Source organism: Terrapene carolina, unplaced genomic scaffold (genome assembly GCF_002925995.2).
Source record: "Terrapene carolina triunguis isolate 2854851 unplaced genomic scaffold, T_m_triunguis-2.0 Scaffold66, whole genome shotgun sequence".
NCBI classification, from domain to species: domain Eukaryota; kingdom Metazoa; phylum Chordata; order Testudines; family Emydidae; genus Terrapene; species Terrapene triunguis.
This window is the reverse complement of record NW_020664417.1, coordinates 25,869,693-25,897,518: the sequence shown is the minus strand read 5'-3', so window position 1 is coordinate 25,897,518 and position 27,826 is coordinate 25,869,693. Positions and strand designations below refer to the sequence as shown.

The following is a 27,826-nucleotide window of genomic DNA, read 5'->3' as shown; positions in this document are numbered from 1 at the left end:
TAGTCTAGGGAAAAGTTCTTGAATCATTTGTTTTGGAAAAGAATAAATGGATAAAGCACTTTCAGTCTGTCAAAAAGGTCAAATTTCATGGTTTTATTTGTGAACCTCATTAAGGATCTGGGTAATACGTTCAGGAGAAATACCTTTATCCAGAGGTTAAGCATTGTGTGGAACTGGAATAGGCTACTAAAGGGAGAAATAGAGGTTATAACCATAAATGCATTCACATGATCACTTAAAGAAGAAACCCTGAAAACATCTGGATGGACTTACAGGCATTAAATGGATAGACAACTTTCTAAGTGTGCTTCTAAGTGGTTTTTTTTCCCCTGTATATTTAATATAAACAGGACATGTTATGTTCTTCTCTAAATACATGCAGATTGAACTGTTGCATAACCTTTAAGTTTTATAGGTTGTAGCTATGCCTATGTATATATTAGTATTTATAACCTTTTCATCAATTTAATTTAATTAAGATTTTTAATTAGGAAGTGAGTTTACCATATTCTTGTGGTTGTCAGATTTTTAGATACGTTTCTCAGGATGAAAATAATTGGAGGGTCATCTGTAGATTTCACATATGCAGTTGTATAAAAGGGTATAGGTAACACAAAACCCAGAAAGCAAGCATGCATCAGACTCGTAGCTGTTTAACTCAGAAAATCCATGCAACCATATCGGATATCTAAGGTAACTATCTACTGTAAAGTAGCTCTAATGACATTTTGCTTGGTCAGTACTTGGATGGGAAATGTCAAAGGAAAACCCCACACATTTCAAAAAGTATTTCAAATAATTCAGAAAGAAGCCACTGAAGAGCACTCCAGAACAGTTTTAATTTAGACTAGCTGAAATTGCATACCTATGTAAAGTTAATTCCTATCCAGAATTGTGCTGGGACATAAAACTTACCCACTCCAGAAAGCAGGTCAGATTTGCTTTGCAGTAAATGAAACATGGGATGAGATAAGGTACATTCTCGTGATTCCTGACACTGCTTTCAGTGACCTGCATTCCACTATGCGAAGAATCCCAAAGAAGTTTAATTTTGAAGTGCATCAGGTGTTCCCACAGTTATATACACTTCCACTTATTTGACCACCTGTACAAACAATCACAAGATGTGTAGAGTATATATAGTATCTGAATATGCAGTCATTCAGAAGGTATATTGTCAATTTAGATGATTACACATACAAAGAGGCTGGCTCAGTAGCAGAGTTTGAGCTTAAAAAGGGCCAGGCTGAATTTGTGACCAATCCTTGAGTTTGCCCTCCCATTGCACAGAATCCTTCCTCCCCATCTGTGCCGCTGCACCTTTGGATTTCAGTCTGAATGTTCAGGATTCTCCTCGGTGATGTTCACATTCTTAACTATTTTACCTCGCCAAAAAGTTTGTCATGTCATCCCCATATAAAAAATATTGATTTTGATGAAGAAGTAATTTATTTACTCTCAGTCTTCTGGCTGTAACATGTGAGATGATAAAGCCTTTTGATTTCTGATTAGGTTAATTTAAATGTTGCCTGTTAATAATTTTCCAGTCTCTATAGTTCCTCAGTCTCTGGCACTGATGATGCTTTGTTTAAACTGTTCAGCTTCAAATGACAACAAAATTGACCAGATTGTACCCCAAATTGGTTGATGGGGACCGAAACAGTCTAATATGGGCCTGGAAGAGAGGATGCTTCCTTTTGAGGCATAGGACTCCTTCCTCTGAGGAAAATACTACTGTCCAGAGACCTGGTACAAGTATAGGGTTGCCAATTTTGGTTGGACATATTCCTGGAGGTTTCATTACATGACATGATCTTTAATTAAAGATTAATCTTTAATTCCTGGAGACTCCCAGACAATCCTGGAGGGTTGGCAACCCTAGACAAGTAGAAGTGATATCTGGGCAACCAAGAGGGGTTGTATTTTCAGCCCTGCTTGCCATTCAAAGACAACAGGGGAAGCCTGGGGGTAGCAGTGTGACATCGGGAACAGTATTGTTAAGCTACCGGTCAGGGTGGGAGTACACCAAATAGAGTCAAGCTACTTAATGAGTAGGGAAAGAGAGAAATTTGCTCAGTCCTTTCTCCTTTTCTTCCCTTCCACCCAGCCTGTCAAGGACCCATTTATTTGGTCTTCCATTTCTTGTCTTTTGTCACCCCCTTTAGTTAGTTTGTGGTCAATTTGACCTTGAAGGCGTTAATCTGTTTGGTATAAAATCAGGCATCGTGCCCAACTCCCCAAAAGGTATTTATCCAGATGTCTTCTCTCACAGGCTTCTCATGTCTTAAGAAATGTTTACTGTATGTCTTAGTCATTATCTGTTTTTAACAATTGCACAGGGGTAAACCTATTACTTTTTTCTCTAGATCTTACCTTTGGAAATAGATTCACATTACAGTAGACCAAAAAGGAGGAAATAAATTAGATAAAAAATCCTTTGTTTCTCTTTTCAAAATTTCGAAGAGTTGTGTAGTTGGTCAAAATAATTTTTAAAAAAGAAAATTTTAATGGAAATTTCAAATAAAAACCTTGGCAATGAACAGCTGCAGCTTGCAACCCTCCTCCCTCCAGGTGAATGGTGTTGGAAATAATCCGTTTGGCATGCTAAATTACTTCATTTCTACTATTTCCTATTCCTGACCAGAAGTGTTTGCCTAAACAGGCAGCTCATTGTTTGTTTTGTTTTAAGTTTTAAGAGACAGAACTCGCATTTATAAGAATTATATCTTGTACCATTAATTCTATTGTAGGTATATCACCTATTAATCCAGAGTTGTTTTTATTCTGTCACGCTCTATACAATGAAAGAATGAGAGACTCCTTTACATTTTAGCTTGGCATTATTTTCCAATCAGTGCTGAACATATACAGAACGATGCTATTCCTGTCCCCTGGATGTCTAAAAGTCTCTTTTACATAGCCCAAATGAGAGTATTTGAAATTCATAAAGGGTTAATGATTAAAACTTAAATAATTGTCAATGTTAAAGGTAAGGCATGGTTAGCTTTACTCTCAACTTGTTTTATCTACAGGAAGTGTACCTTGTGGGCAGTGCAGTGCAGAATTTTCTAGATCAATTTTAACAATCTCTTTAAATGAATCTGCCCTCACAGTGGCACTCCCAAAGTACAAGCTCTTCCCTTTCATTCTTTCCTCCTACCCTGCTCTCCCTGTCCCCACATCTGATTTTGATTTACTTAATTTTTACCTTATAGGGGAATCATGGCACTTACTTTAAAATAAGTATTGATTATAGTTAGGCTTGGCAGAATTCCAATTTTTATTTTATTTTTTATAATTTTGATGGATATTAATCTTTAGTTCAAACATTTTTTTTAATCAATTTAAATTTTTGCAGTTGTGCAAAATTATGGGGGAAAGGAAAATAAACATCACAATGTCAAAATATACGAAGTAAATATCCTTAAATCAAACTCTAATTAAAGTTCTCAAGTAGAATTTTTCTTACTTTGTCTAGCTATACATTTACATTATTATTGATGGAAATATTTTTTTCAGTTTGTGTGTATACAATGAAATCATCATCTATCGATATTTACCAATAAAATCTAATCTGTCCAAACTGAAATAGGGGTGAATAGGATGAGTATTTGCTGTAATTTTAACAAATGTCAAGACTATTGTTTAAAGAGAGAAGGTGGGTGAGATAATATATTTTATTGGACCAACTTCTGTTGGTGAAAGACACAAGCTTTTAGGCTTACATAGAGCTGTTCTTCAGGTCTGCTCTTTTGAAACCTAGTGCCCCATTGGGGGAAGAGACTTCCTTGAAATAGACAGGATTGTGCTTGTCCAATTAGTGGTTTGAGTTTTAGTTTACAGACACAATGGCTGATCTGGTTCCTGGTATGATTATTCATTTCCATTTTACCTATTCAGTTAAGGGGTCAGTATAGTGTAGTGCTTTCACAATGTTTGGAATCCTGTTATTTTCTGTGGTGGACATTCTACCTTGATAAATGTTTAAATTAGGTGATTAGTATCTGGTGTCACATTAAAGGAAACTGCTGCTAGCCTATTTCTCAGAATGGAACATCCTGTAACAAACAGCAAGTTTGTGATGTTATTGCCTAATAACTGGTGAAAATGACATCACCACATATTCACAGACCCCTTAGGCTTAGTTATCTCAATTTTTCTCTACACAGTATTCTTTGATCCTACTAACTTTCTTTTACCACTGATCTACAGCTATGTCCATCCCGTTCTGAAACCACCAATGTGTTTTCCATTTTTCTTACATTTTTCCACCCACACACACGCAAACGAACATGTGTTGTCAACCATCTTGTCTGTTATTTCCCTCTGACTAAAACAGTAGGATGCCTCAGCTGCTTCAGTTCCTGCTGGTCCTTAAACTGGTTGTTAGAAGACATTCATTGAAACTTACTGCCCACATTGTCCAAAGCTGCTCTTATTTTTTTTAATTGAAAAGCAGATGGAGCATAATAGAGAATTAATGTAAATAACTTGGAAGTTATGCAGATGGTAACCATGAACTCAGCTAAGTTGGATCACTCCCTTTTAAATCCTGATTTTGATTGATTTATCCCTAAAATAACTAGGATATGATATGTCTTCCCTGTGAAGCGACTTTAATACTTTTGGCTCAAATCCAATGTGAAAGGTGCTAAGTATTCTTAGCCATATTCCTGTGACATTATTCTTCACACCCACTTTGTTCAAAAGAGGTTTCAGAAATGAATCTGCATGAACAGCCAATTCGTCTTGCTAGAAGAGACTATTTTTTCAGACTCTGGTTGGCATGCATTTGTGTACGGTGAATGAGAAGGAATACTACACCATATCTAAAGACAAATAGCAAGCTTTATTCTCCAGTGACAGCAATTTACTTGCCTTTGTAGTCACATAAAATATTACTCTTGAAAGAGAAGAAATTCTACTATGCAAGAACAAATATTTAAAATGGAACAAGCAATGCGCAAGAGAAGCTGACGTGTTCATAGAACAAGGCTGTATGCTAAAGCAAATATATTTTTACATTGTAAACAGATTATGAGTACAAGGAAATGGAGGTGCTGAAGCTTCCATTGACTAAATTACCCCATCGTTTTTCTTCTGCCCCTTTTTGGTGAATTTGCTGTAATTTTTTGATGAGCCAATATTTTTCACTCCTAACTTGCAGCATTCTTTACAGAATAATTTTGAGTATAGAAAAGAAGGGAGAGGCACCTTAGTTTTCTCAGGATATACACATGTACTGTAAAACTTAGTATTAATGGCAGTTTTGTGCACATTTTAAAGGAAAATGAATCTCTAAATATGATATCAAAAAGTGTGGTGCTTGATATAGTGACATGAATGCCACAGTAACAAGGTTGAGACATAGGCAAAATAGCAGGCCATTACGTAATTTGAAAATAGCACTCTCATATAATCTCTGGTAATGTCATCTTTATTACTGTTGGCTCCAGTGTTTAGTGTGGAAATCTCAGTTTATACCTTATTGAAGAAATGCTCAGTGACTCAGCCAACAAAAAAGCAGACAAAGAGTCTAAATTAGGACATTCCTCATTGCATTTTGTTTCTTTTTTATTATTATAGGCTGTGCTATTTTAGTTGTACACAAGACTGACAGTCATCTGCAAATTGTGTGTGGATGTACAGTAAAACCACAGTTTTCTTTATCAGTTTTATGCGAGTAGCAATTCAACTTGAAAGAGAATTTACTATTCTTGTACCACAAATAAAAGGCTTTAGTCCTTCAGACTTTAAATTATATTTAATTACAGATTAATTCCTCTGAAATTGTAATGCTATTACTGTACTCTCTTCCCTCTGAAATACATTCATTCTAGCTGTCAAAATTTAGCTGTGGATCTAAAAGAAGAATTACAATTACATTGTAATTTTCTTCACTATAAACCAAAGGGTAAACATTTTACTATAAAATACATAATTGAAAATATGTATTAGCATTTTTAAATAAAAATAAAATATTATAGGATAAATAGTGAATTGTAAGAGATTATTCCTCTGGAAACAAAATTAATAAATAATTTTCATAAAACAGTATGGCACAGTATAAAACTACAAGAAAAAAGTTACTATAATGATCAGTATGTGCACCACTCCCCTCTATTGGATGGGATATCATACTTGCTTATGTGTGTGATTTTTGTCATCCTCTAATCAGTGGCTAGTTCACAGAGGATGGAAATCCTACTACTATAGCTAATGAAATTTCTTCTTTATCTATCTTTTGGGGACTCTGATTTTGAGGCTACAGGACTCGTATCCCATAAAATTAAAAATCTATCCAGTTTTGTCAGCATCTGTTCGCAGTTACTAACTTGTTACAAACTAATGCCTAACTATTGAATATGAATTTATGTGAATTTCAGATCCTTAGGAATAAGATTTGCCTTAATAGTGTGTGTGCACATCACCACTCTCCAGTGAAATAAGTTTTTTTCTTCCCATGATTCCTTATAGTAGTTAGTTCCCAACTTGAAGTAGGTAATCTTTGCAGTAGGGTCCTGTTGCTGTGTGCTTTAAAGGGCAAAGATAGTTGGTGGTTTATTCATTTCATGGTTCAAATGCTGTCTTATGATAAGCCAAGCATTTCAGTTTCCAGTGCTTTATGATAGGCTGACACCTGTTGAGAGTTTGAGGCAATGACCCTCTATGAGGAGGGTTCGCCATCATTTAAGGGTAATATGCTGCTCTAAATGCACCCATAAATGCCTTGCTTCACACATTAGGAACTTTCTAAAACTATGACCTAGAGTATTCCCTGTGTCTGGGCAGCCCTAAAGCCAGCGTAGTCAGCCGTAGGAGGAAACCACCAGTTTAGGGATAACCTCTGTTGGGGTGGAGTCAGTATAACTGCTCCAACATCATGTGGCAGGCATAACCAGGGCTTTCCTAAACTTCAGTGACCTCTTGTTGTTGTAATGGCCTATAGGGGCCATTGCAACCTGAACAGTTTAAATAGTCCTTGTGGCTGCTTTAATTTTTGCCAGGGGACTGTCCCGGCACACAGCTTGCCTGGGATCAGGGGAGCACCCACTGCAGATGTCCCGCTCCTGAGTTTCACTGTGCTCTCCTCAGCCACACCTGAGAATCTGGGTCTGAGCATTTTACTTAGAAGCCAAAAAAGAAATATGTATTTTCTTCTGCAGTCTACTATGTTGTTTTTATATAAATCTTCCTAGACCCAGCAATCCTTGCCAACTGCACCCCCTCCCCCCCCAAAAAAAACAACAACCAACAACAACAACAACAAAAGCTTTTGATTGTGCGGGAAACAAACTGTTGCAGAAAAATAATAAAGACTTAACTATATCTGGCTTTGTGTATGTCTCTCTATTATAGGAGTACAAGATCCCCAGCATGAGAAGATTATTACTGTGTCTACTAATGGAAGTATTCACAGTCCCAAGTTCCCACACGCTTACCCACGCAACACTGTACTGGTATGGAGATTAGTAGCAGTAGAGGAGAATGTGTGGATACAGCTTACTTTTGATGAAAGATTTGGGCTTGAGGACCCAGAAGATGACATATGCAAGTAAGTTACTTAGTTGATATACAACTTGAAGAGGATCTGGTGACAGCTATGTTGGCACTATCAAGTTTGCCAAAACACAGCACTTGCACAGTAATAAAATGTACCTTAGTAATATGTTGTCTTCAGATTGATGGCAGAAAATTATCTACACTTACAGTAAAAAGCTTCCCCCCACTTCATTTAACATATAAGCCATAGAATTATGCTGACATTAAAACGTTCAAACTCTTAGACTCTCAAAAGCAGACAGGCAGCTTTGAAAATCCAGAACGACATCTCTAACCTCAACCAAAAAATATATATAGTCATATCTGGGAGGAATACAGCTTCTGTTTAGCAGTGCAGAGCAACAGTACACAGTTTAGTGCAGGAAGTAAAGAAGAAAGTATCTCCAGTTGGTTCTGCAGGGGAAATTTGCATAGGCATATTACCTCAGATGGAATTCTGATCAAGGCATTAGAATGTAACACCCTTATTCTAATAAAAGTACCATACAATCTTATAATATCCACAAATGGTCAGGATCTCATTTCTGTATGAAAAATGGCATGTGAAGATACAGTGCCCCTTGACATTGACTCAGAGACTTTAAGGTCAGAAGGGACCATCATGATCATCTAGTCTGACCTCCTGCACATTGGAGGCCACAGAACCTCAGCCATCCCCTCTGGCTGAGTTACTGAAGTCCTCAAATCATGTTTTAAAGACATTATAGAAAATTCACTATTTATGCTGGTTTAAACCTGCAAGTGACCCTTGCTCCATGCTGCAGAGGAAGGTGAAAAACCCCCATGGTCTCTGCCAATCTGACCTGGGTGGAAATTCTTTCCCAATCCCAAATATGGTGATCAGTTAGACCCTGAGCATGTGGGCAAGACCCACCAGGCAGATACCTGGGTAAAGAATTCTCTGTAGTAACTCAGAGCCCTACCCATCTAGTGTCCTGTCTCTAGCCATTGGGGATTTTTGCTACTGGCAGTCGCTGATGGGCCACATGCCATTGTAGGCAGTCCCATCATATCATTCCCCTCCATAAATGTATCAAGCTGTCTTGAAGCCAGTTAAGTTTTTTGCCTCCACTGCTCCCCTTGGAAGGCTGTTCCAGAACTTCATTCTTCTGATGGTTAGAAACATTTGCCTAATTTCAAGCCTAAACTTGTTGATGGCCAGTTTATATCCATTTGTACTTATGTCCAAATTGGTGCTTAATATAAATAACTCCTCTCCCTCCCTGATATTTATCCCTTATGTATTTATAAAGCACAATCATATCTCCCCTCAGCCTTCTTTTGCTTAGGCTAAACAAGCCAAGCCATAACACTGGTTTCATAATCATTCAGTGAGAATTGTTTCACCTACTGGATCACTAACACAGCTTTCTACAGGAACCATATCTTACTGAGTATGTTTAGCAGCCTGATGCTGGTGAAGGCTTGTCCACAGAGAGACATAGTACACAGCAAGTTGGGTAGTAAATCTACAGTGCGCTAAGTCACTCAGTCACCATATGGACCCTGGTACCACACACTGAAAGTTCTATAATACATTTTGGCTGTAGGTTCATCGAAGTGGACTGTGGAAATTTTAGTGTGTGGTAGCAGGGTCCACACAGCCAGTTAGTGTGCAGCAGGCTAGTGCACTGTAGATTTACACCTCAGCTTGCTGTGTTCTTAATCGCCAGGTAGGCGAAGCTCCTAATTCGTGAGATAGACAAGATTGCAATGCAGTGGGATATGGTGGCAAAACAAAAAAAAAAGGCATATATGGATAATGATACTTCAACTGGGTTATTTCATCTGAGCAAAATATTGAATATGTCATTGCATTTATGTGTTCATAGACAGATATTTATCAAATAGCTCCTTCTTACTGTGAGCTGTTTACCCTGTGTACTCATTTAATTTGATTAAACTCTCTTGATTTTGTGACTTGTTTTATTTATGTCTTCTTTACCAGTATTTTGTTACAAAATTTAAATTCTAAATGAGGATATTTTTGCACTCATCTTTATTTTGTTTTCTTTGCTTGTTTTTTCTCCTTTCCATAACTAATATACAAATGTACACCTCTGAAGGGAGTAATTCTTTCCTCTTATTGCATCCTTATCAGACATATTATGTACTGTACAGCATATGTTTGCTGAAATGTGTGCACTCCCTTTGCACAATATTTTATATATACATATTTCCAAGTGAAAACTTAGCTTGCTTTTTCTTTTCTTTGCATATGGCAGAGTGAAGTGACAAGTGAAAGAAAATCCAAGTAAGGTGCTTCATTTGTCCACTTGCAAAGAAAAAGTAAGACAAGTTGAAATGTTCTTTTAATTATTTAACTTGCCAGCTATTGAGCAATATTCTTCTGGGAGTACACTTATTCTGAGTAAACAGTTATTGAATGCAAACAAATATAAGTGGTGAAATTTAAAAAATCCCAAAGCAAAAGATGCATTCACAAAAATACTTACAATCATTGCATGCTCAAATTTGTGCATGCTAGGGATGTTGATTAATCACAGTTAACTCATGTGATAAACTCAAAAAAATTAATTGTGATTAATCGCACTGTTAAACAGTAGAACACCAATTGAAATTTATTAAATATTTGTGGATGTTTTTCTACATTTTCAAATATATTGATTTCTATTACAACCATGAATACGAAGTGTACAGTGCTCACGTTATATTATTATTTTTTATTACAAATATTTGTCCTGTAAAAATGATAAAAGAAATAGTATTTTTCAATTCACATTGTACAAGTACTGTAGTGCAATCTCTTTATCGTGAAAGTGTAACTTACAAATGTAGATTTTTTTTTTGTTACATAACTGCACTCAAAAACAAAACAATGTAAAACTTTAGAGCCTACAAGTCCACTCAGTTCTACTTCAGCCAATCACTAAGACAAATAAGTTTGTTTATATTTATAGGAGATACTGCTGACTGCTTCTTATTTACAATGTCACCTAAAAGTGAGAAAAGGCATTCACATGGCACTTTTGTAGCCAGCGTTGCAAGGTATTTACATGCCAGATATGCTAAACATTCGTATTTCCCTTCATGCTTCGGCCACCATTCCAGAGGACATGCTTCCATGCTGACGATGCTCATTAAAAAAAAAAAGTATTGATTAAATTTGTGACTGAACTCCTTGGGGGAGAATTGTATGTCTCCTGTTCTGTTTTACCTGCATTCTGCCTTATATTTCATGTTATAGCAGTCTTGCGTGATGACCCATCACATGTTCGTTTTAAGAACACTTTCACAGCAGGTTTGACAAAACCCAAAGAAGGTACCCATGTGAGATTTCTAAAAATAGCTACAGCACTCGACCTAAGGTTTAAGAATCTGAAGTACTGTCCAAAATCTGAGAGGGATGAGATGTGGAGCATGCTTTCAGAAGTCTTAAAAGAGCAACACTCAGATGTGGAAACTACAGAACACGAACCACCAAAAAGGAAAATCAACTTTCTGCTGGTGGCATCTGGCTCAGATGATGAAAATGAACATGCATCAGTCCACTCTGCTTTGGATCGTTATTGAGCAGAACCCATCACCAGCATGGATGCATGTCCTCTGGAATGGTGGTTGAAGCATGAAGCATGACATATGCATCTTTAGCGCATTTGGCACGTAAATATCTTGCGACGCTGGCTACAACAATGCCACGAGAACACCTGTTCTCACTTTCAGGTTACATTGTAAACAAGAAGCGGACAGCATTATCTCCTGCAAATTGTAACCAAACTTGTTTGTCTGAATGATTGGTGAAATAGGACTGAATGGATTTGTAGGCTCTAAAGTTTTACATTGTTTGTTTTATTTTTGAATGCAGTTTTTTTTTCAGGGCTTTGGAGTGGAGCCCGGAGCTGGAGAGCGGAGCAGTGGAGTTGAAGGTTTTGCCTGGAGCTGGAGCGGAGCCGGAGCACAGCTCCAAAGTCCTGTTTTTTGTACATAACTCTACATAAGTAAGCTTAACGGTCATGATAAAGAGATTGCACTATAGTACTTGCATTAGGTGAATTGAAAAATACTGTTTATTTTGTTTTTTACAGTACAAATATTTGTAATCAAAAATATAAAGTGAATATTGTACCCTTTGTATTCTTTGTTGTAACTGAAATCAATATATTTGAAAATGTAGAAAACATCCAAAAATATTTAAATAAATGGTATTCTATTATTGTTTAACAGCACGATTAATCACAATTAATTTTTTTTAATCGTTTGACAGCCCTAATGCATGCAAACCAGGAAGTTGTACAGGAAATTACCTGATGCGCAAATGTAATTGGTGGTTGTGTAGTGAATGTATATTTTTGAGGGTGTTTTGGCTTTAAAAGTTAGACCTAAGTGCTCAGAGAAAGTGAAATGTAAGTGATTAATTTAATTTCTAAACAAAACCAAAGAAAACAACCAATATTCTGATTTTAATATTCTAATTTAAAATAAAACTTAAAATACTACTACTACTACTACTAATAAAACTAAATAAAGGAAGAAGGAGGATATCAACTAACTTATCTGGTGTGAAAGGAAGATAAATAGCTATTTAAGTCAAATTCAGGAAGTATTGAAATGTGATTAAAATATTACTATATTAAATGGACCCTGAAGGTGGCAGTTGCCACTGAGAATTATCTGCATGCACTCCAACTGCATTAACTGTGCTGGGTGTACCTGTGTTACCAGCTTTGCCCATTACTTTGGGGTATGCTCATTTATTAGGGTTACTCTTCTTGTAGTAACCCACTTGATGAGCAAACCCCACAGGATTTTTGGGTGCTGCAGGGATCTTTTAGCTTAGGTACAAGGAGTGTTGCTGCAGAGCGAATGATGAAACCAAAAAACACTCACTGGGGGAGGAGAGAGAGAGAGAGAGAGAAGCAACCAGCTTAATCACAAAAGTTATTTATTGCCAGGTAATAACCATAGGGGAGCCAAACAAACAAAACAGTAATAATATTAAATCTAACTTAAATTTGATTATAAAAGTCAGGTTTACAAAACTATAACTGATCACACAAGTCAGGGTCAGAAGGTTATACCGAGAGAGAGAGAGATGGGTTCTCACCTCTCTATGAAGCTTGAATTGATCGGGGCCCTAGGTGGTGGTGATAGCTGGGGGTCCGGAGTGCTGGAGACAGGCAGAGCCCCCAGCATGACCAGTCAGGAGAAGATGAAGTACCAATGGAACTGATGCAGATTTTGGATCCAGGCATCAGAACACTTACTTGAGCATGGATAGGGGGTTTTGCAGAGAAACAACAATGGTTCAAGGGAGAACACTAGATTTGTTTGTGTAAACAAAGGAGAATACCAAAGTTGTTTTGTTCAGGCTAGACAGTGGGAGCTGATCATTCCTAGCTTTGGCAGTGTTTCTTGGTGGGAGCTCACAATGCAGTTAGGGAGCGTCACTATTTTGGATAACCAATAAAGGATTTATTCCTAGAATTGGTCTGATAATTACTGAGCTGGGTGTGTGCAGGCGTGGGTTCATTAACATCTGGAGCAGAGATCTCCCATCATGCAGTGCTTCCCTGCTTTTCTGGTCCCAGAGTTCCATGCGGTTCTTGCCTTGGAATCGCTGTTCTCCATTTTGTATGCTAAGGGAGATGCAGATAAGTCGAGGGGAGTTTCCTTAATACTTATCCTTATCTCACGGGTTTAGGTGTGTCTCCCACTGTCTTTTAATTGTTTTTTGTAAGTCTTTCTTCTGATGTAGATTTGGTTCAAAGCAGAGGCTTGGCGGGGGGGGAGGGCTTTCATGAGTCAGACAGGCTGGGTACTGCGCCCTGGTTCCCCAAGAACACAGAGCTGCTAGGTAACACCTGTATTGCATGGTGGTGTAGTAAACTGGCGCAGCTTGGAAGAGTTCTGATTGTATTATAAGGAGATCTGGGTCTGAGTGTGTTATCCCTTTGTATATTATCAAAGGAAAGAGATACATGTGTAACTTGACGTTTGAATCTGCCTCATTTCAATACAGAATTTTTTGCCATAGGTACTGTCAGTAGTGAAGTCAGATATGAGAGCAGTCTGTGGATTTAATGATAGGTAGGGGAAAGTATAGGTTTAGGTGGTACCCTGAATGCAAGTGTTCAGGGGTTGTAAAAGGGTACAACGTGGTTGTTAAATTTTACAAATGTGGTATTCTATTGGGGGAGTAGGCTAAGTGTTTGATCATAGGGCAAGTTCAAAGCACTTGTCCATTATAGTGAAAAGGCAGAATGGGAGTGGGTGTGTTATGGGCATACTGGGGCATTGCTTAAAGAGGGAAGAGTTAAGGTTGTGTGGATGGTTACCTTAACTCTGTATTTCCTACTTTTCAGCAGTTTGAGTTTTGCTGGACTCAAATGTTCTGGAAGGGGACAAGCTATCACTGAGCAACCTTAACTCTGCATTAGTACAGGTTTTTTTGCCATTTCATTTTCTAGTTTTTTAAACAAAAAGCAATGTTTGTTCGTAGGAGCTGGTGGTCATTTAGGAAGTTTAGATGTCACTTAGGTTTGCAGTTGCTATGCTACTGTGGTAAGACAAAAATCTAAAACTAAGCTTTTATATAGTGCTTTTCATCAGTAGATCTCAAAGAACTTGACATCATTATCATCATTTCTAGATAGGAGAGTGAGGCACAGAGAAGTGAAGTGACTTGCCCAATGTCAGCCAGCAAGCCAGTAGCAGAGCCTAGGAATAATCCCAGTTCATCCGTCTTTCCACTAGGCCACACGGTTGCTATGTGATTCCTCAGTGCTCCTCCCAGCTCTTGTACATTTGCTACAGTGAATTGGATATATTGGTCAAGCTTTGAAATGTTTGCAATGTGCAACTGCTAACAGAGCATGGAAGAGAAATGTTATCCATGGTCTGTGTCCTGAAACACTGATAGTTTTATTACATGGTTGTTATAATAATTTTAAGCATGTGAGAGAAGACTGGTGTATGTCTCTTCTTCTCCACCCCATCCCTCACCATTCCCTGCAAAATATAGCCTCCCTCTCTCCTTCTAATTCTATTAAGCCATATATAAGAAGTTGCTCCTTGGTGCCTCCAGCCCTATGCTGTTGCGTACACATATTACAGGCAGTAGCTTACTGGAGGGCTGCACATTACCTCGGTTAGGTAGCCCAAGCTGCACACTGAGTTGGGCCTCTCACTCCCACTACTGACCCAGCTGGTCCTCCTGCCTGTACTTTAGCCAGGCTTTCCCAGTGAAGCCCCTGGTCCACCCAGTCTGCCCCTCCTCTAAATCGGGCCCTGTCCTCACACATTCTTGCCAGCTCCCGCCATCCTACACAGGGGTGATGTGTATCTTAACTATTCATTTTTGGATTTCAGGTGTTTACATTTCTGTTACCTTTATCCCCTCCACCCCAGATACCAGGTCATCTGGAGTGGCAGAGAGAGGGGCTCACATACTCCAAGAGAAGCAGGATTCCCCAGAATCCAGAACACACAACGAGGAGGGAGAGAAGCTCAGACTTTTATGGAGTGGTAGGGCTCCTCCAGATCCCAGCATACACATGGAGAGGGAGAATTCAGGGCCAACAAGCCCCACTACCTCTAACCCCCCAACTTCCTTCTCTCCCTGTCACATTCCTCAACACCTCCTGCCTTCCTCTTTCCCACTCCCCCAATCCCTATCCCTCAGCCTTTTACCTGAGCCCCCTCAAACCCTCTTTCCTCCCCTACCACCATTTCCATTTATCTCCCTCCCCAAAATACCCCCATGCCTTACTGCAGACCCAAACTCTCTTGACCAGGGTGAGTTTCAAAATTGCTAGAATCTGTGAAATTAATGAATCATAGAATATCAGGGTTGGAAGGGACCTCAGGAGGTCATCTAGTCCAACCCCCTGCTCAAAGCAGGACCAATCCCCAACTAAATCATCCCAGCCAGGGCTTTGTCAAGCCTGACCTTAAAAACCTCTAAGGAAGGAGATTCCACCACCTCCCTAGGTAACCCATTCCAGTGCTTCACCACCTTCCTAGTGAAAACGTTTTCCCTAATATCCAACCTAAACCTCCCCCACTGCAACTTGAGACCATTACTCCTTGTTCTGTCACCTGGTACCACTGAGACAGTCTAGATCCATCCTCTTTGGAACCCCCTTTCAGGTAGTTGAAAGCAGCTATGAAATCTCCCCTCATTCTTCTCTTCTGCAGACTAAACAATCCCAGTTTCCTCAGCCTCTCCTCATAAGTCATGTGCTCAAGCCCCCTAATCATTTTTGTTGCCCTCCGCTGGACTCTTTCCGATTTTTCCACATCCTTCTTGTAGTGTGGGGCCCAAAACTGGACACAGTACTCCAGATGAGGCCTCACTAATGTCAAATAGAGGAGAATGATCACGTCCCTTGATCTGCTGGCAATGCCCCAACTTATACAGCCCAAAATGCCGTTAGCCTTCTTGGCAACAAGGGCACACTGTTTACTCATATCCAGCTTCTCGTCCACTGTAGCCCCTGGGTCCTTTTCTGCAGAACTGCTGCCTAGCCATTCGGTCCCTAGTCTGTAGCAGTGCATGGGATTCTTCCGTCCTAAGTGCAGGACTCTGCACTTGTCCTTGTTGAACCTTTCAGATTTCTTTTGGCCCAATCCTCTAATTTGTCTAGGTCCCTCTGTATCCTATCCCTACCCTCCAGCGTATCTACCACTCCTTCTAGTTTAGTGTCAATGAAATGCTATTTTGTTGGGGTTTTTTGCCCTGGGAGCTGTAACTCAGGAACTCCTTGCTCAGATGACCCCACATTTGGATCACTAACCCTTCCCTATACTCCCATGGGGCACAGCACAAATTGCAAAACAATCCGTGGAAGCACACAGATTTTGAGTACTAAGAGGAGTCATCTTTTTAAGAGAAAAGGCTTCCCAACCTTAGCTAGAGCAGAGTTGATGCTCCCTTATAATTGTCACGGAGTGTGGGGGAGACAAGGCCCTGCACCCCCGGTTTCCTGTGATTCACCATGACACTCAGCCAGCCAATAAAACAGAAGGTTTATTTAGGCGACAGGAGCACAGTCCAAGACAGGCCTTGCAGGTACAGACATCAGGCCCCCCTCAGTTAGGTCCCTCTTGGGGGGCCTGGGAGGCCAGAGCCCCATCTGGGTTCCCCTCCATTTTCCCAGCCAGCTCCAAACTGAAACTCCCTCCAGCCGTCTCACCCAGCCTCCTCTCAGCTCCTCCCCCAGCCGTTGTCCATTTCCTGGGCAGAGGTGTCACCTGTCCTCCAACCCCCATCCTGGTTCTCATGTTACATGCTCAGATATCTTCCCTCAAGGAAAGTCTCCCATCCCCAATGCAGATAGTCCCAGCAAAACTCCCCTGCAACCTTCCCAGGCCAACACTCCCCACTCAGTATTCAAAGAACACATTAAGAACAGTCCCAGTTCGTCACAATAATATTGTAAGAAATTTAAGGGAGAATGGAAGGGAGGGCAGTCTCAGAGCAGCGTTAAGTAGCACACTCATTTCAATGAGGTGTTCTCAGCGGAAAGAGAATACCCAATGGAGATGAATACAGCCTGAAACAGTAGCTCTGAACATGTCAGTGAGTGTTCCCTTCCACTCTCCCCAGTGCTGAAGAGTTTCTGGTATGTGTCAGACATATGTATTCTCAGCTCCGCACCCCAGTCTCGCCAGTGTGTTCTGGGTGCATCTGAATATGCGTGTCCTAAGCTCTCCACCCACAGGGGCAGGCCTTTCCCAGATCTTGGCTCACATGGCAAGAGTAAGGAGAGGGGCTCAGACACACTCACAAAGGCAAGCCCCCTTTGTGAATCTGGCACACATGGGGGGGGCGCAGGAAAGAGGAGTTTCATCCCCACCGGTGGGCAGAAGACCCCCAGATCCTGGCACACATGATGTCAGGGAGTGGGGCTAAAACACCATTGTGAGGGACAGGGATCCCCAGATCCCAGCTCAAAAAGGAGAGGGTAAGGAAAGGAACTCAACCCCCGAAGGTAAGTAAGTTCTCTCCAGGACCTGGCTCACATGAGAAGGTGCAAGTAAGGGGGGGCCATGTCCCCATAGCTGGACTGGGGGGGTTCGCAGATCGTGGCACATACATGGGAGGAGAATGTGGGGCAGACGGTGCCCCTCCCCCATTTTTCCGCTGTCCTGCTGTCATTCATCCCCATCCCCATGGCCTATGCCCATCAGTGATGTGTATATATATCTTTATTTATAAACCAGGCCATCAGTGTATATGACTTACAAAGCACATTAAACAAGTTAAAAGACCTGGTCTTTGCCTCAAAGAGCTTACAATCTAAACTGACTGAATCACCGTACAGAAATTAACTCAAAAGGGAGTGGAGCAGGAAGAGGAGGGTTCACAGTCCTTGAACCTTCTTCCCAACATAGAGAAAAGATTCATAGCCATTAACCTGCTTGAAGAGTTGGCCTGCTGCCTACTTAGCATATTTAAAAATGACTTTTTTTTCTTTTATAGTTGCTATGTGTTTATTTCTGATTAATTTTGTTTTTCTTTTCTTTTGTAATTGTTCTTTCTTCTTCGAGTGCTTTCTCATGTCCACTCCATATTAGGTGTGTATGCTCGCCACATGCACCGGTACCAGAAGATTTTCCCTCAGCAGTATCCGTAGGAGACTGGCTCTGGCGCCCCCTGGAGTGGCGCCCGCATGGTGCAGTATAAGGGGCGCCGCCGACTCCCCCTCACCTCAGTTCCTTCTTGCCCCCAGTGACGGTGCTGGAACTTCTGCTGCTTTGGCTAGCATTGTTTCATTTTGAAAACCTGCAATATAGTTGTATATAGTTAGTAGTTCTTAGTTACCCTTAGTAGTAATTCTCAACTCTTCGTTGGTCCCAAACTGGACTCAGCCGGGGGACCGGGCATGTCCCGGTCCCCAGGCTTTAAGCCCTGCGATCACTGCAAATAGCCTGTGCCCATCAGTGATCCACATACCAGCTGTCTAAGGTGTTTAGGTGAAGGGCACATAAGTGACAAGTGCCGTATTTGCAAGTCCTTCAAACCTAGGATGAAGAAGGAGCGCGGTATCCATCCGAAAGCGCTCCTGATGCAGTTGGCACTCACTCCAGCACTGGAGCAGTGGTCCAACACTGCACCGAGCACCACGGCCTCCATATGCAGTGGTCCGCCAGCGCCACAAGCCAGCACCAGTCCCCATCCACGGCTCCGGTGAAGAAGCTGAAAAAGACTGTGAGGGGAAGATCTCCTACCTCCCGTAAGGGAAAGGAGAGGGCTGGGGGCAAGCCGTGACCTGTGCCGGGCAGCTCAATGCCCCCATTGGAAACTCAGGCACCAGCTCCGGTCGAGCGGCGCAGCCCATCCCATACTTCGCCTGCGACCGTGGATAGCTGTGTGGGCCCAGGCCAGCTTCAGGTGCCGTCGACATCCGAATCCCTTCAAGCAGCTCAGGAGATCCTGACCCTCCCGGTGCCGCCCACACCGGCTCCAGTGGTATCCCAGTCTTGGGGAAAACCCACGTTGGGACCTATATGTGTGTTCCCGTCTCAGCGGCACCGTTCCCCATTGAGAGGGGCGTCCCACCATCGCTCGCCTGCCCAAAGCCGTCATACCTCAGGGCTAGAGAGGCAGGCTCAGTTGAGCCCTCGTCAGTCCCCGCACCGGGGACACCTGTGACGTTGCACCCCATAATGCTTTATAGAAACATGCTTATGAATGTAAATATAACATAACTGGAATATGTTTTATGCTAGATATGCCATGTAACATATCTTTGCAAAGGTTATGATCTACTGAATATATTAATCCTATTTGTATGCATGTATCATTTTTATATCTGAAGTTATGAGCATTGGCGCTATGCTTGTATTTAAAATGTTTGCTGTAGGAAGCACATAAGGCAGATTTGGTCAACATAGTGTGAAGGGGTTATTCAAGTAATTGGGAGTACTTAACTAACAATGGACTTTGGGAGATGCTAATCCACATCTGAGCTTTCCTGGGAACATTCAAACTAACATGTAAACAATGGCGTCGGCCTGCAAAAAGCTGAATCATTCAAAGACATGTGACTTGCCCAGGTGGCTAGAGATTCCATCTTGTGGCTGTGATGTTGCGCAGGAGAACAAAGGGATTTCCACCCACGAGAGAGAGAGAATATAAAAGGCCCTGGAAACCCCTCCATTTTGTCTTCAGCTGGCTTGGAAGATAGCCTGTCCACCCCAAAGAGATGCCTGAAAGAAACTGGAACAAAGGACAGTAACTATGGGGGTGTGAGTGATTGCTGGACCCAGACTAGGAAGGAGTCTAGTCTGTGAAAGAAGCTTATTGGAACATCTCTGAGGGTGAGATTTACCTGCATTAGTTTTCTACTGTATTAGGCCTAGACTTGCATGTTTTTGTTTTATTTGCTTGGTAATTCACTTTGTTCTGTCTATTACTTGGAACCACTTAAATTCTACTTTTTATATTTAGTAGAATCACTTTTTACTTATTAATTAACCCAGAGCAAATATTAATACCTGGGGGAGCAAACAGCTGTGCATATCTCTCTATCAGTGTTATAGAGGGCAAACAATTTATGTGTTTACCTTGTATAAGCTTTGTACAGAGTAAAACAGATTTATTTGGGGTTTGGGTGCTAGAGATGGGAGCACTTCCTAAGCTGTTTTCAGTTAAGTCTGCAGTTTTGGGGGGACGTGGTTCAGACCTGGGTCTGTGTTTGCAGCAGGCTAGCATGTCTGGCTCAACAAGACAGGATACTGAAGTCCCAAGCTGGCAGGGAAAACGGGCTCAGAGGTAGTCTCAGCACATCAGGTGGCAGTCTCAATGGGGTCTCTATGACTCAACCCGTCACAGCACCGATTGAGGGATTCGAGGCATACCTCACCGGTGGAATGGAGAAGATCCTCTGGGGCACGTGCCACCTGGCAAGAACTCCGGGACTGGCCCCGACTGTCTCCAAGGGCCCGGTACCAATCCCGGGACCAATCCAAAACCAGAGACCGCCGATCGCAGGGCCATTATCGCCCATCTCCAAGAAGGAGATTGCCTTACTCAAGATGATCCTCCTGGCAACCAGCGCGTAGTAGATCCTGGTCCCATTCGACATCCAGGTACAGGTCGAGTAGCGTGAGGCGTTGATTGCCGGGTATCCAACGCAGATCTGCGAGATGCTGTTGGTCCCCGAGAGCCCGACCAAGACAATCTCGCTCAGACAGGTCGGCTTCGGGATGCAGTGACTGGAACCAGTCGGACAAGAGCCACCGCTCAGCTCGATTCTGGTTGCCCAGTACTGACCGCTCCGCTGGTAACTCTGGCTCGGAGTAAGGTTCCCTGACTGAGGGACAAGCCCCGGTACTGGCAGTGCCAACTACATTATCAGCACTGAAACCTGCCCCGTGGCCCCAGGCTGCTCAATCAGAGTCAGGAGCCTCGGAGAGGCCAGTGGCCTCGATATCCCATCCCCCTCTGGTGCTCGAGGCTTCAGGGGATAAGACCCCGCAGGTTCAGGAGGACCCAGGGGAGTAAGCTGCTGTACCACCAATGGATGTGGAGGTTCCCGCAGCACCGGCATCGTCCTCGTCATCGCCAGATGAGGCTATCACAGAGCCCCCTCACCCAGTTCCTCAGGATGACGCCAAGGCTCACCAGGAACTTCTGATGGTAGCGGCTTACCTCAGCTTATCCAGACCTAACCATACCTCAATGACTGGCTCATCATGAGTGGCTCCAGGTCTCAAGTCCAAAGGGATGTCGCGGTGCTTCAAGCCACATGTAGCTCTCTGGGCCTACTGGTGAATGACAAAAAGTCGACGTTAGTGGCAGTGCAGAGGATAGAATTCACTGGAGCGGTCCTTGACACTACCTGTGCCAGAGCATTCCTGCCACTGGAAAGGTTCCACACGTTGTCAAACCTCATCGCAGAAGTCTCCGCGTTCCCTCTGACTACAGCCAGGGTCTGTCTGCACCTGCTGGGCCACATAGCAGCATGCACTTACGTGGTCTGCCATGCCAGGCTCCGGATTTGGCCCCTGCAACAATGGCTGGCAACGGTCTATTCCCAGTCCCGAGACCCCCTGGAGAAGATCGTTACCATTCCCCAGGAGATACTTCCCTCGCTGAGATGGTGGACTTGACCGCAGGACAGTCCTGGAGGGGGTTCCATTCGACAACCTTCCTCACTCCATCGAGTTAGTGCCGGACGCCTCAGGCGTCAGCTGGGGTGTGCATCTCGGTAACCTCCTGACACGGGATGTGGTCCCCCGAGGAGGCGCGGTTACACACAAATGTCAAGGAGCTCCAAGCAATCTGGCTGGCATGCGGAGTTGTCTTGACCCACCTGTTGAGCAAAGTGGTACAAGTCCTGATGGACAATACAGCCTCGATGTTCTATATCAACAGGCAAGGGGGAGTGCGCTCGTTGGCTGTCTGTCAGGAGGCACTCCATCTGTGGGACTTCTTCATCAGCCACGAAATCCACCTGGAAGCTTGTCACCTTCCCAGCATCAGGAATACACTGGCAGACCAGCTCAACAGGGACTTCTCCTCTCACCACAAGTGGTTGCTCCATACAGAGGTAGCCTGCATGATCTTCCAGAGGTGGGGAACTCCCCAAGTGGACCTGTTTGCTATCAGACAGAACAGGAAATGGCACCAGTTTTGTTCTCGACAAGGTCTGAGCAAGGACTCCCTCTCCGATGCCTTCCTCCTGTTGTGATCAGGGAGCTTGATGTGGAAGAAACAAACTCCACTCTCAGGTTGGAAGCGACAAAATTAGAGACAACTTTATTCAGGACATGCAATTGCAAGGGAAGAACACATCTCACAGAGAGCATCTCTGCCTCAGTTTCTTCAAAGTATACCTCTACCTTGATATAACGCTGTCCTTGGGAGCCAAAAAATCTTACCGCATTATAGGTGAAACCGTGTTATATCGAACTTGCTTTGATCTACCGGAATGTGCAGCCCCGCCCCCCCGGAGCACTGCTTATATCCGAATTCGTGTTATATCGGGTCGCATTATATCGGGGTAGAGGTGTACAAGCAATATCACACAAGCATTTATACATTTTAGTGGCATGCATTAATTAAAAACATCTGCAGTTTCTTTGTTATGTCCTGCCCATTCCTGTATTTTCTCACTTCTGTTCTCAAAACATCGCTATCACAAGGCTGGGTCACGCTGACTCTACTCTGCTGTCTTCCCACCTGCTTCTGACGTGATCCCTGCTTCTACAGGTCTACAGGCTAAGACTTAGCATGGCAGTTGCTCTGTTTCTGACAACTAAGAGGCCTATATTTAAATTCTTTAACCCTCTTTCCACACTGATATACGCATTTCCTCTGATTCCACCTATCAGCAGGGCCCTGGTAAAGATCAAGAAAGACCAGGCACAGTTTATCATGATCGCCTCGGCATGGCCTCGCCAGCATTGATTCAGCATGCTCATGAGCCTGTCAGCGGCCCCTCCATGGCCCCTGCCCAACTGACTGGACCTGTTGTCACAGGACCACAATCAGCTCTTAAACCCCAACCTTGGGTCCCTCCACCTCTTGGCGTGGATGCTGAGTTGCTGAACCCATAGTAGTGGACCTGTTCAGAAGGAGTCCAACAGGTCCTCCTAGAAAGTAGGAAGCCCTCAACTAGACTGACTTACTTAGCCAAGTGGATGAGGTTTTCCCGCTGGGCATCCAAACGGGGCATCTCTCCCTCTCTTTCCTCCATACAGGCTGTCCTGGACTACCGGTTCCATTTGAGGAACCAGGGCCAGGGAGGAACCACTCCATTGGAGTGCATCTTGCAGCCATCTCTCCTTTTCACCCGCCAATCCAAGGACAGACAGTGTTCTCCCTGACATGACAGTCAGATTTTTGAGAGGCCTGGAGAGACTCTTCCCGCAGGTGCAGGCTCCTGTCCCACAGTGGGATCTTAACTTGCTCCTCTCTAGGCTCACTGGCCCGCCCTTTGAACCTCTGGGTTCCTGCTCCCTTTTCCATCTGTCATGGAAGGTCGCGTTCCTGGTGGTGGTGACGTCGGCGAGACGGATCTTGGAAATTAAAGCCTTGATCTCAGAACCACCGTATACGATCCTCTACAAAGATAAGGTTCAGTTGCGGCCCCACCTGGCCTTCCTGCCAAAGGTGGTCTCCACCTTCTATATGAATTAGGACATCTTCCTCCCGTGTTCTGTCCCAAACTGCACAAGACCAGTGAAGAGAGGCGTCTTCACGCCCTGGATGTCCGGAGGGCCTTGGCTTTTTACTTAGAAAGTACCAAGCCTTTCCGTAAATCAACTCAACTCTTCATCACTACAGCGGATAGGATGAAGGGTCATCCAGTGTCCTCGCAGAGGATTTCCAATTGGATTACTTTGTGAATAAGGACCTGTTACGACCTGGCAGGGGTTTGCTGCCGCCGATTGTCAGAGCCCACTCGACGAGAGCGCAGGCATCTTTGGCAGCCTTCCTGGCACACATCCCTATCAAGGACATCTATAGAGCTGCAATGTGGTCCTCTGTCCACATGTTTACCGCTCATTATGCTATCACTCAGCAGGCCAGGCACGATACTGGGTTCGGCAGAGCTGTGTTGCACTCTACGTGTCCGTGAACTCCTATCTCCAGGGGTGCTGCTTTGGAATCACCTCATATGGAATGGACATGAGCAAGCACTCAAAGAAGAAAAGACAGTTACCTTTTCCATAACTGGTGTTCTTCGAGATGTGTTGCTCATGTCCATTCCATGACCCGCCCTCCTTCCCCACTGTCGGAGTTTCCGGCAAGAAGGAACTGAGGGTGAGGGGAGCCAGTGGCACCCCTTATACCGTGCCATGTGGGCAATAGCCAGTCCCCTACAGATATTGCTAAGGGAAAAACTTCCGGCACCAGTGCATGTGGCAAGCACATACACCTAATATGGAATGGACATGAGCAACGCATCTCGAAGAAGACCAGTTATGGAAAAGGTAACTGTCTTGTCTGGAATAACGTTCATATTTTAATGATAACTTAACATCACTAAAAGGTGATCGTAGTAATTATTTTTTCCTTCTTTAGAGCTTTATTTCATTGTTCACATTATTCTGAGTGGAAAAAAACTCAGTTAAGTAACCTGTTTTTGTAATTAGGCATAAGTATCTATCTAAGACTAAGCCAAATGGAGACCATAAAGTCTTACTCTTTTTTGTTACTGTTCTAATATATTAGTGCTTTAAGGTATTGGATCATTTTTGACATTATTTGATAATATTTTACCTGACTATGACCAATTATTTTTTGCACTGGTCAAATGCCCAACCCTTTTACAATCTATTGGTTAGGCAAGATGAAAACTGCAGTGCAGTAAGTTTTTTGGCTCTTTTAGCAGCAACATGCAACTTGTATTAGAGCATTTCTTTCTCTGGCAGTGTGTGACATGACCCACTGAGTTATGCCCAAAGGTCATTGTTTCCGTCTGTCTCTATTTTAGTCTCCCCTCAAGGCTAGTATGTTCTATGTAACTGAAGATGCCTTGTTTATAGTCCATTGAGACTCAGCCAAGCCAAGGTGCTAAGTCTTTGTTATTATGTCGCAGATTAGCTCAGTCTTTTAGTTCAAATCCCAAAGCACAATTATAATTGTATTACAACATATTTGATTAAAGTAACTAACCATTTTAAAGTTTCTCCTAATGTGTATGGAACCAATTCACATATTGTTTACACATTTAAAAACAAACCTTCAAATACATAAAGGGTTTAGCCTTTAAGATGAGCATATAAACCTTGTGAAGAAAAAAAAATGCTGAATTCCTAACACTTGCCTCTGACACTATGAATCTCTTCAGTGGGTTCATACCCATTTCTGTGGGTGTGGGACAATATCTTTCTGTTAATTATAATTTTAGAGTTATTCGTTGTTTTTTCTATTTTCCTGGACTTATCAGTTTCATCCCCACTACAGGAGTCTGACTTGGGGAAATCTCTAATATTCTGGATATGCTGTATAGCCCTCCTGAGGGAGGCCCCAATTCAGGAAAGCACTTAAACATGTGTTTAACTTTAAGCATGTGTGAAGTCCAATTGAAGTCTGTGCTTAAATGCTTTCCTGACTCATGGCCAGAGTGATCTTATATTACCTTCTCTCTAGCCTGTTTCTGCTAAAAAATATCTCTTACCACAATTTTCTAAATTTAAGGTCAACTGGTGATAATCTTACTTGCATACATTGGTGAGCATCCATTCATATTCATAGTTCAATTAACATTTTATATTAGATTTAATTCTTGTCTTTCTCACTAACAGAAGTTAGTTCAATAAAAGATATTACCTCACCCACCTTGTTTCTCAACAATGATTTTTTTACTACTTCCTTGGCCATTCACATATGCCCTATAAAAAAACATTATTCAACGGATATATGCAGTGTTGTTGTAGCTGTGTCGGTCCCAGGATATTAGGAGACACAGACCTCAGCTTGCTGTGTAGCTTGAAAGCTTGTCTCTCTCCCCAACAGAGGTGTGTCCAGTAAAAGATGTCACCACACCCACCTTGTCTCCATAATTCAAAGACTAAGGCCAGGCCTATAAACTTACATTTGTATAAGTACGTCACTCTGGGGTGTGAAAAATCCACACCCCCGAGCAACGCAGTTACACCAACTTAACCCCTGGTGTAGACTGCTATATTGACCGTAGGGCTTCTCCTGTTGTCACATAGTTACCATCTCTCATGAAGGTCTCCCGTTGGTGTAGTAGCATCTTCACTGAAGCGCTACAGCTGCACCAGTGCAGCTGCTCCGCTGCAGTGTTTTAAGTGTAGCCATACCCTCAGTTATGACTTTAGATAGGTGAGTACAAATCCCATTGGCTTGAGTGGGAGTTAGATCCACATGTCTTAGAGCCGAAATAGCCCTTAAGTGTATTTGTCAAGAGGTAACATGGATATATAAGTTTCTGAAATATTACAATATTTTCAGACTCACCTGTGTGCTTTATTCCGTTTGATTTTACTCATTACTTCAGAAGACAGTGGCAGATTCTCTACAGATGGTGCAAAGAGGCCAGAAACTGTCCATAGTTGGCTAGTAGAGATCTCCCAGCTGGGAAGATGTGTTGGATTCAGGTCCTGCAAACCTCCCCTTCCTAATAAAGAAGGGAGGGGGTTGTAGGAAGAAGAGTTTGTAGTAGACAGGTGGCATGGCAAGCCCATAGCTCCATTATGCCAGTCTTTCAGTGGTGTATTAACCCTGAGGCCATTAGATTAGTGGCATATCTTAGAGTAGCCTGATAGCTTCTCTAAAAATGATCAGGGAGTTGTAACCAGCTCCTTGGCGATCCCATCTCCTCTTTTGCACTGAGTGAAGCTCTGGAGTAGCCTGATAGCTTCTCTAAAAATGATCAGGGAGTTGTAACCAGCTCCTTGGCGATCCCATCTCCTCTTTTGCACTGAGTGAAGCTCTGGCACAGGAGAAAATTTAGCCCAATTAGTTTCCTAAATTGCTGTTTTATATCTCTAAGGCTAGCAAATAATCAAAGCTTTGGTAAATTGTACAGTATCCTTATAGGGAGCTTGTGTGCTGCAGTCCTTTTTAATAGCAGGTGTTGCCAGCAGTTTGCATGCTGGAACATCACATCAAGGACCTACAATAGAAGAAATTAAAAAGAACCTGTTATATAATTGTATAATTTGTTCTATGCCTCCTTTAAGGTATTCTGCATGTAATTGCTTTTTTTTTATTTTAGTTTTTAAAAAATATCAGTTACAATTCCTTAAGATTACTTTATAGGCTTTAAGAAAACACAGGAACATGCCCTGATATCACAGTAATGGGTACTTTATAAATGCCTTAGATAGAATTGTGAAAGTAACTGTGTGAAAGTGAAAATAAGGTGCAACTCATTGATTACTGAGAAATGGCCACTTACTGGAAATGAGCTTGATTTTTAGGAAACCAAATGCATTCATTATGAAGCCCACTGAAAAAAATAGGGGGTGCTCAACACATGCAGGGCTGGATTAATCTTTTATGGGCCCAGGTGCCTGAACAGTGGCCCCACTCCCTACTCCACCCATGCTCCGCTCTGAGGCTGCACCCCACTAGGCCTTTTTCTCCCAAAGGACCCGCTCACATGGAGGGGAGGGGCCAGAGAGGAGTTCCCACCAGCAAAAACAAAAGTCAGCGCCTCCGTTATGAAAGCAGCAAAGAGTCCTGTGGCATCTTATAGACTAACAGATGTATAGGAGCAAGCTGGTGCTTGGGGCGGCAGATTGTTTGAGGCGGCATTCTGCCCAATCCTAGGGCGGCACGGCCGCTTTTTTTTTTTTTTTTTTTTTTTTTTTT

At 42.6% G+C, this 27,826-nt stretch overlaps 1 protein-coding gene across 1 annotated transcript in view; it reads left to right on the top strand.

The window, feature by feature from the left end:
• The window catches only part of PDGFC (platelet derived growth factor C), a 225,870-nt gene that overhangs the window by 108,842 nt on the left and 89,202 nt on the right, over positions 1–27,826 (top strand). The window contains exon 2 of the mRNA XM_024211549.3: positions 7,360–7,555. Within this exon, the coding sequence (XP_024067317.1) occupies positions 7,360–7,555 (196 nt within the window). The remainder of the gene's footprint in view (positions 1–7,359; positions 7,556–27,826) is intronic.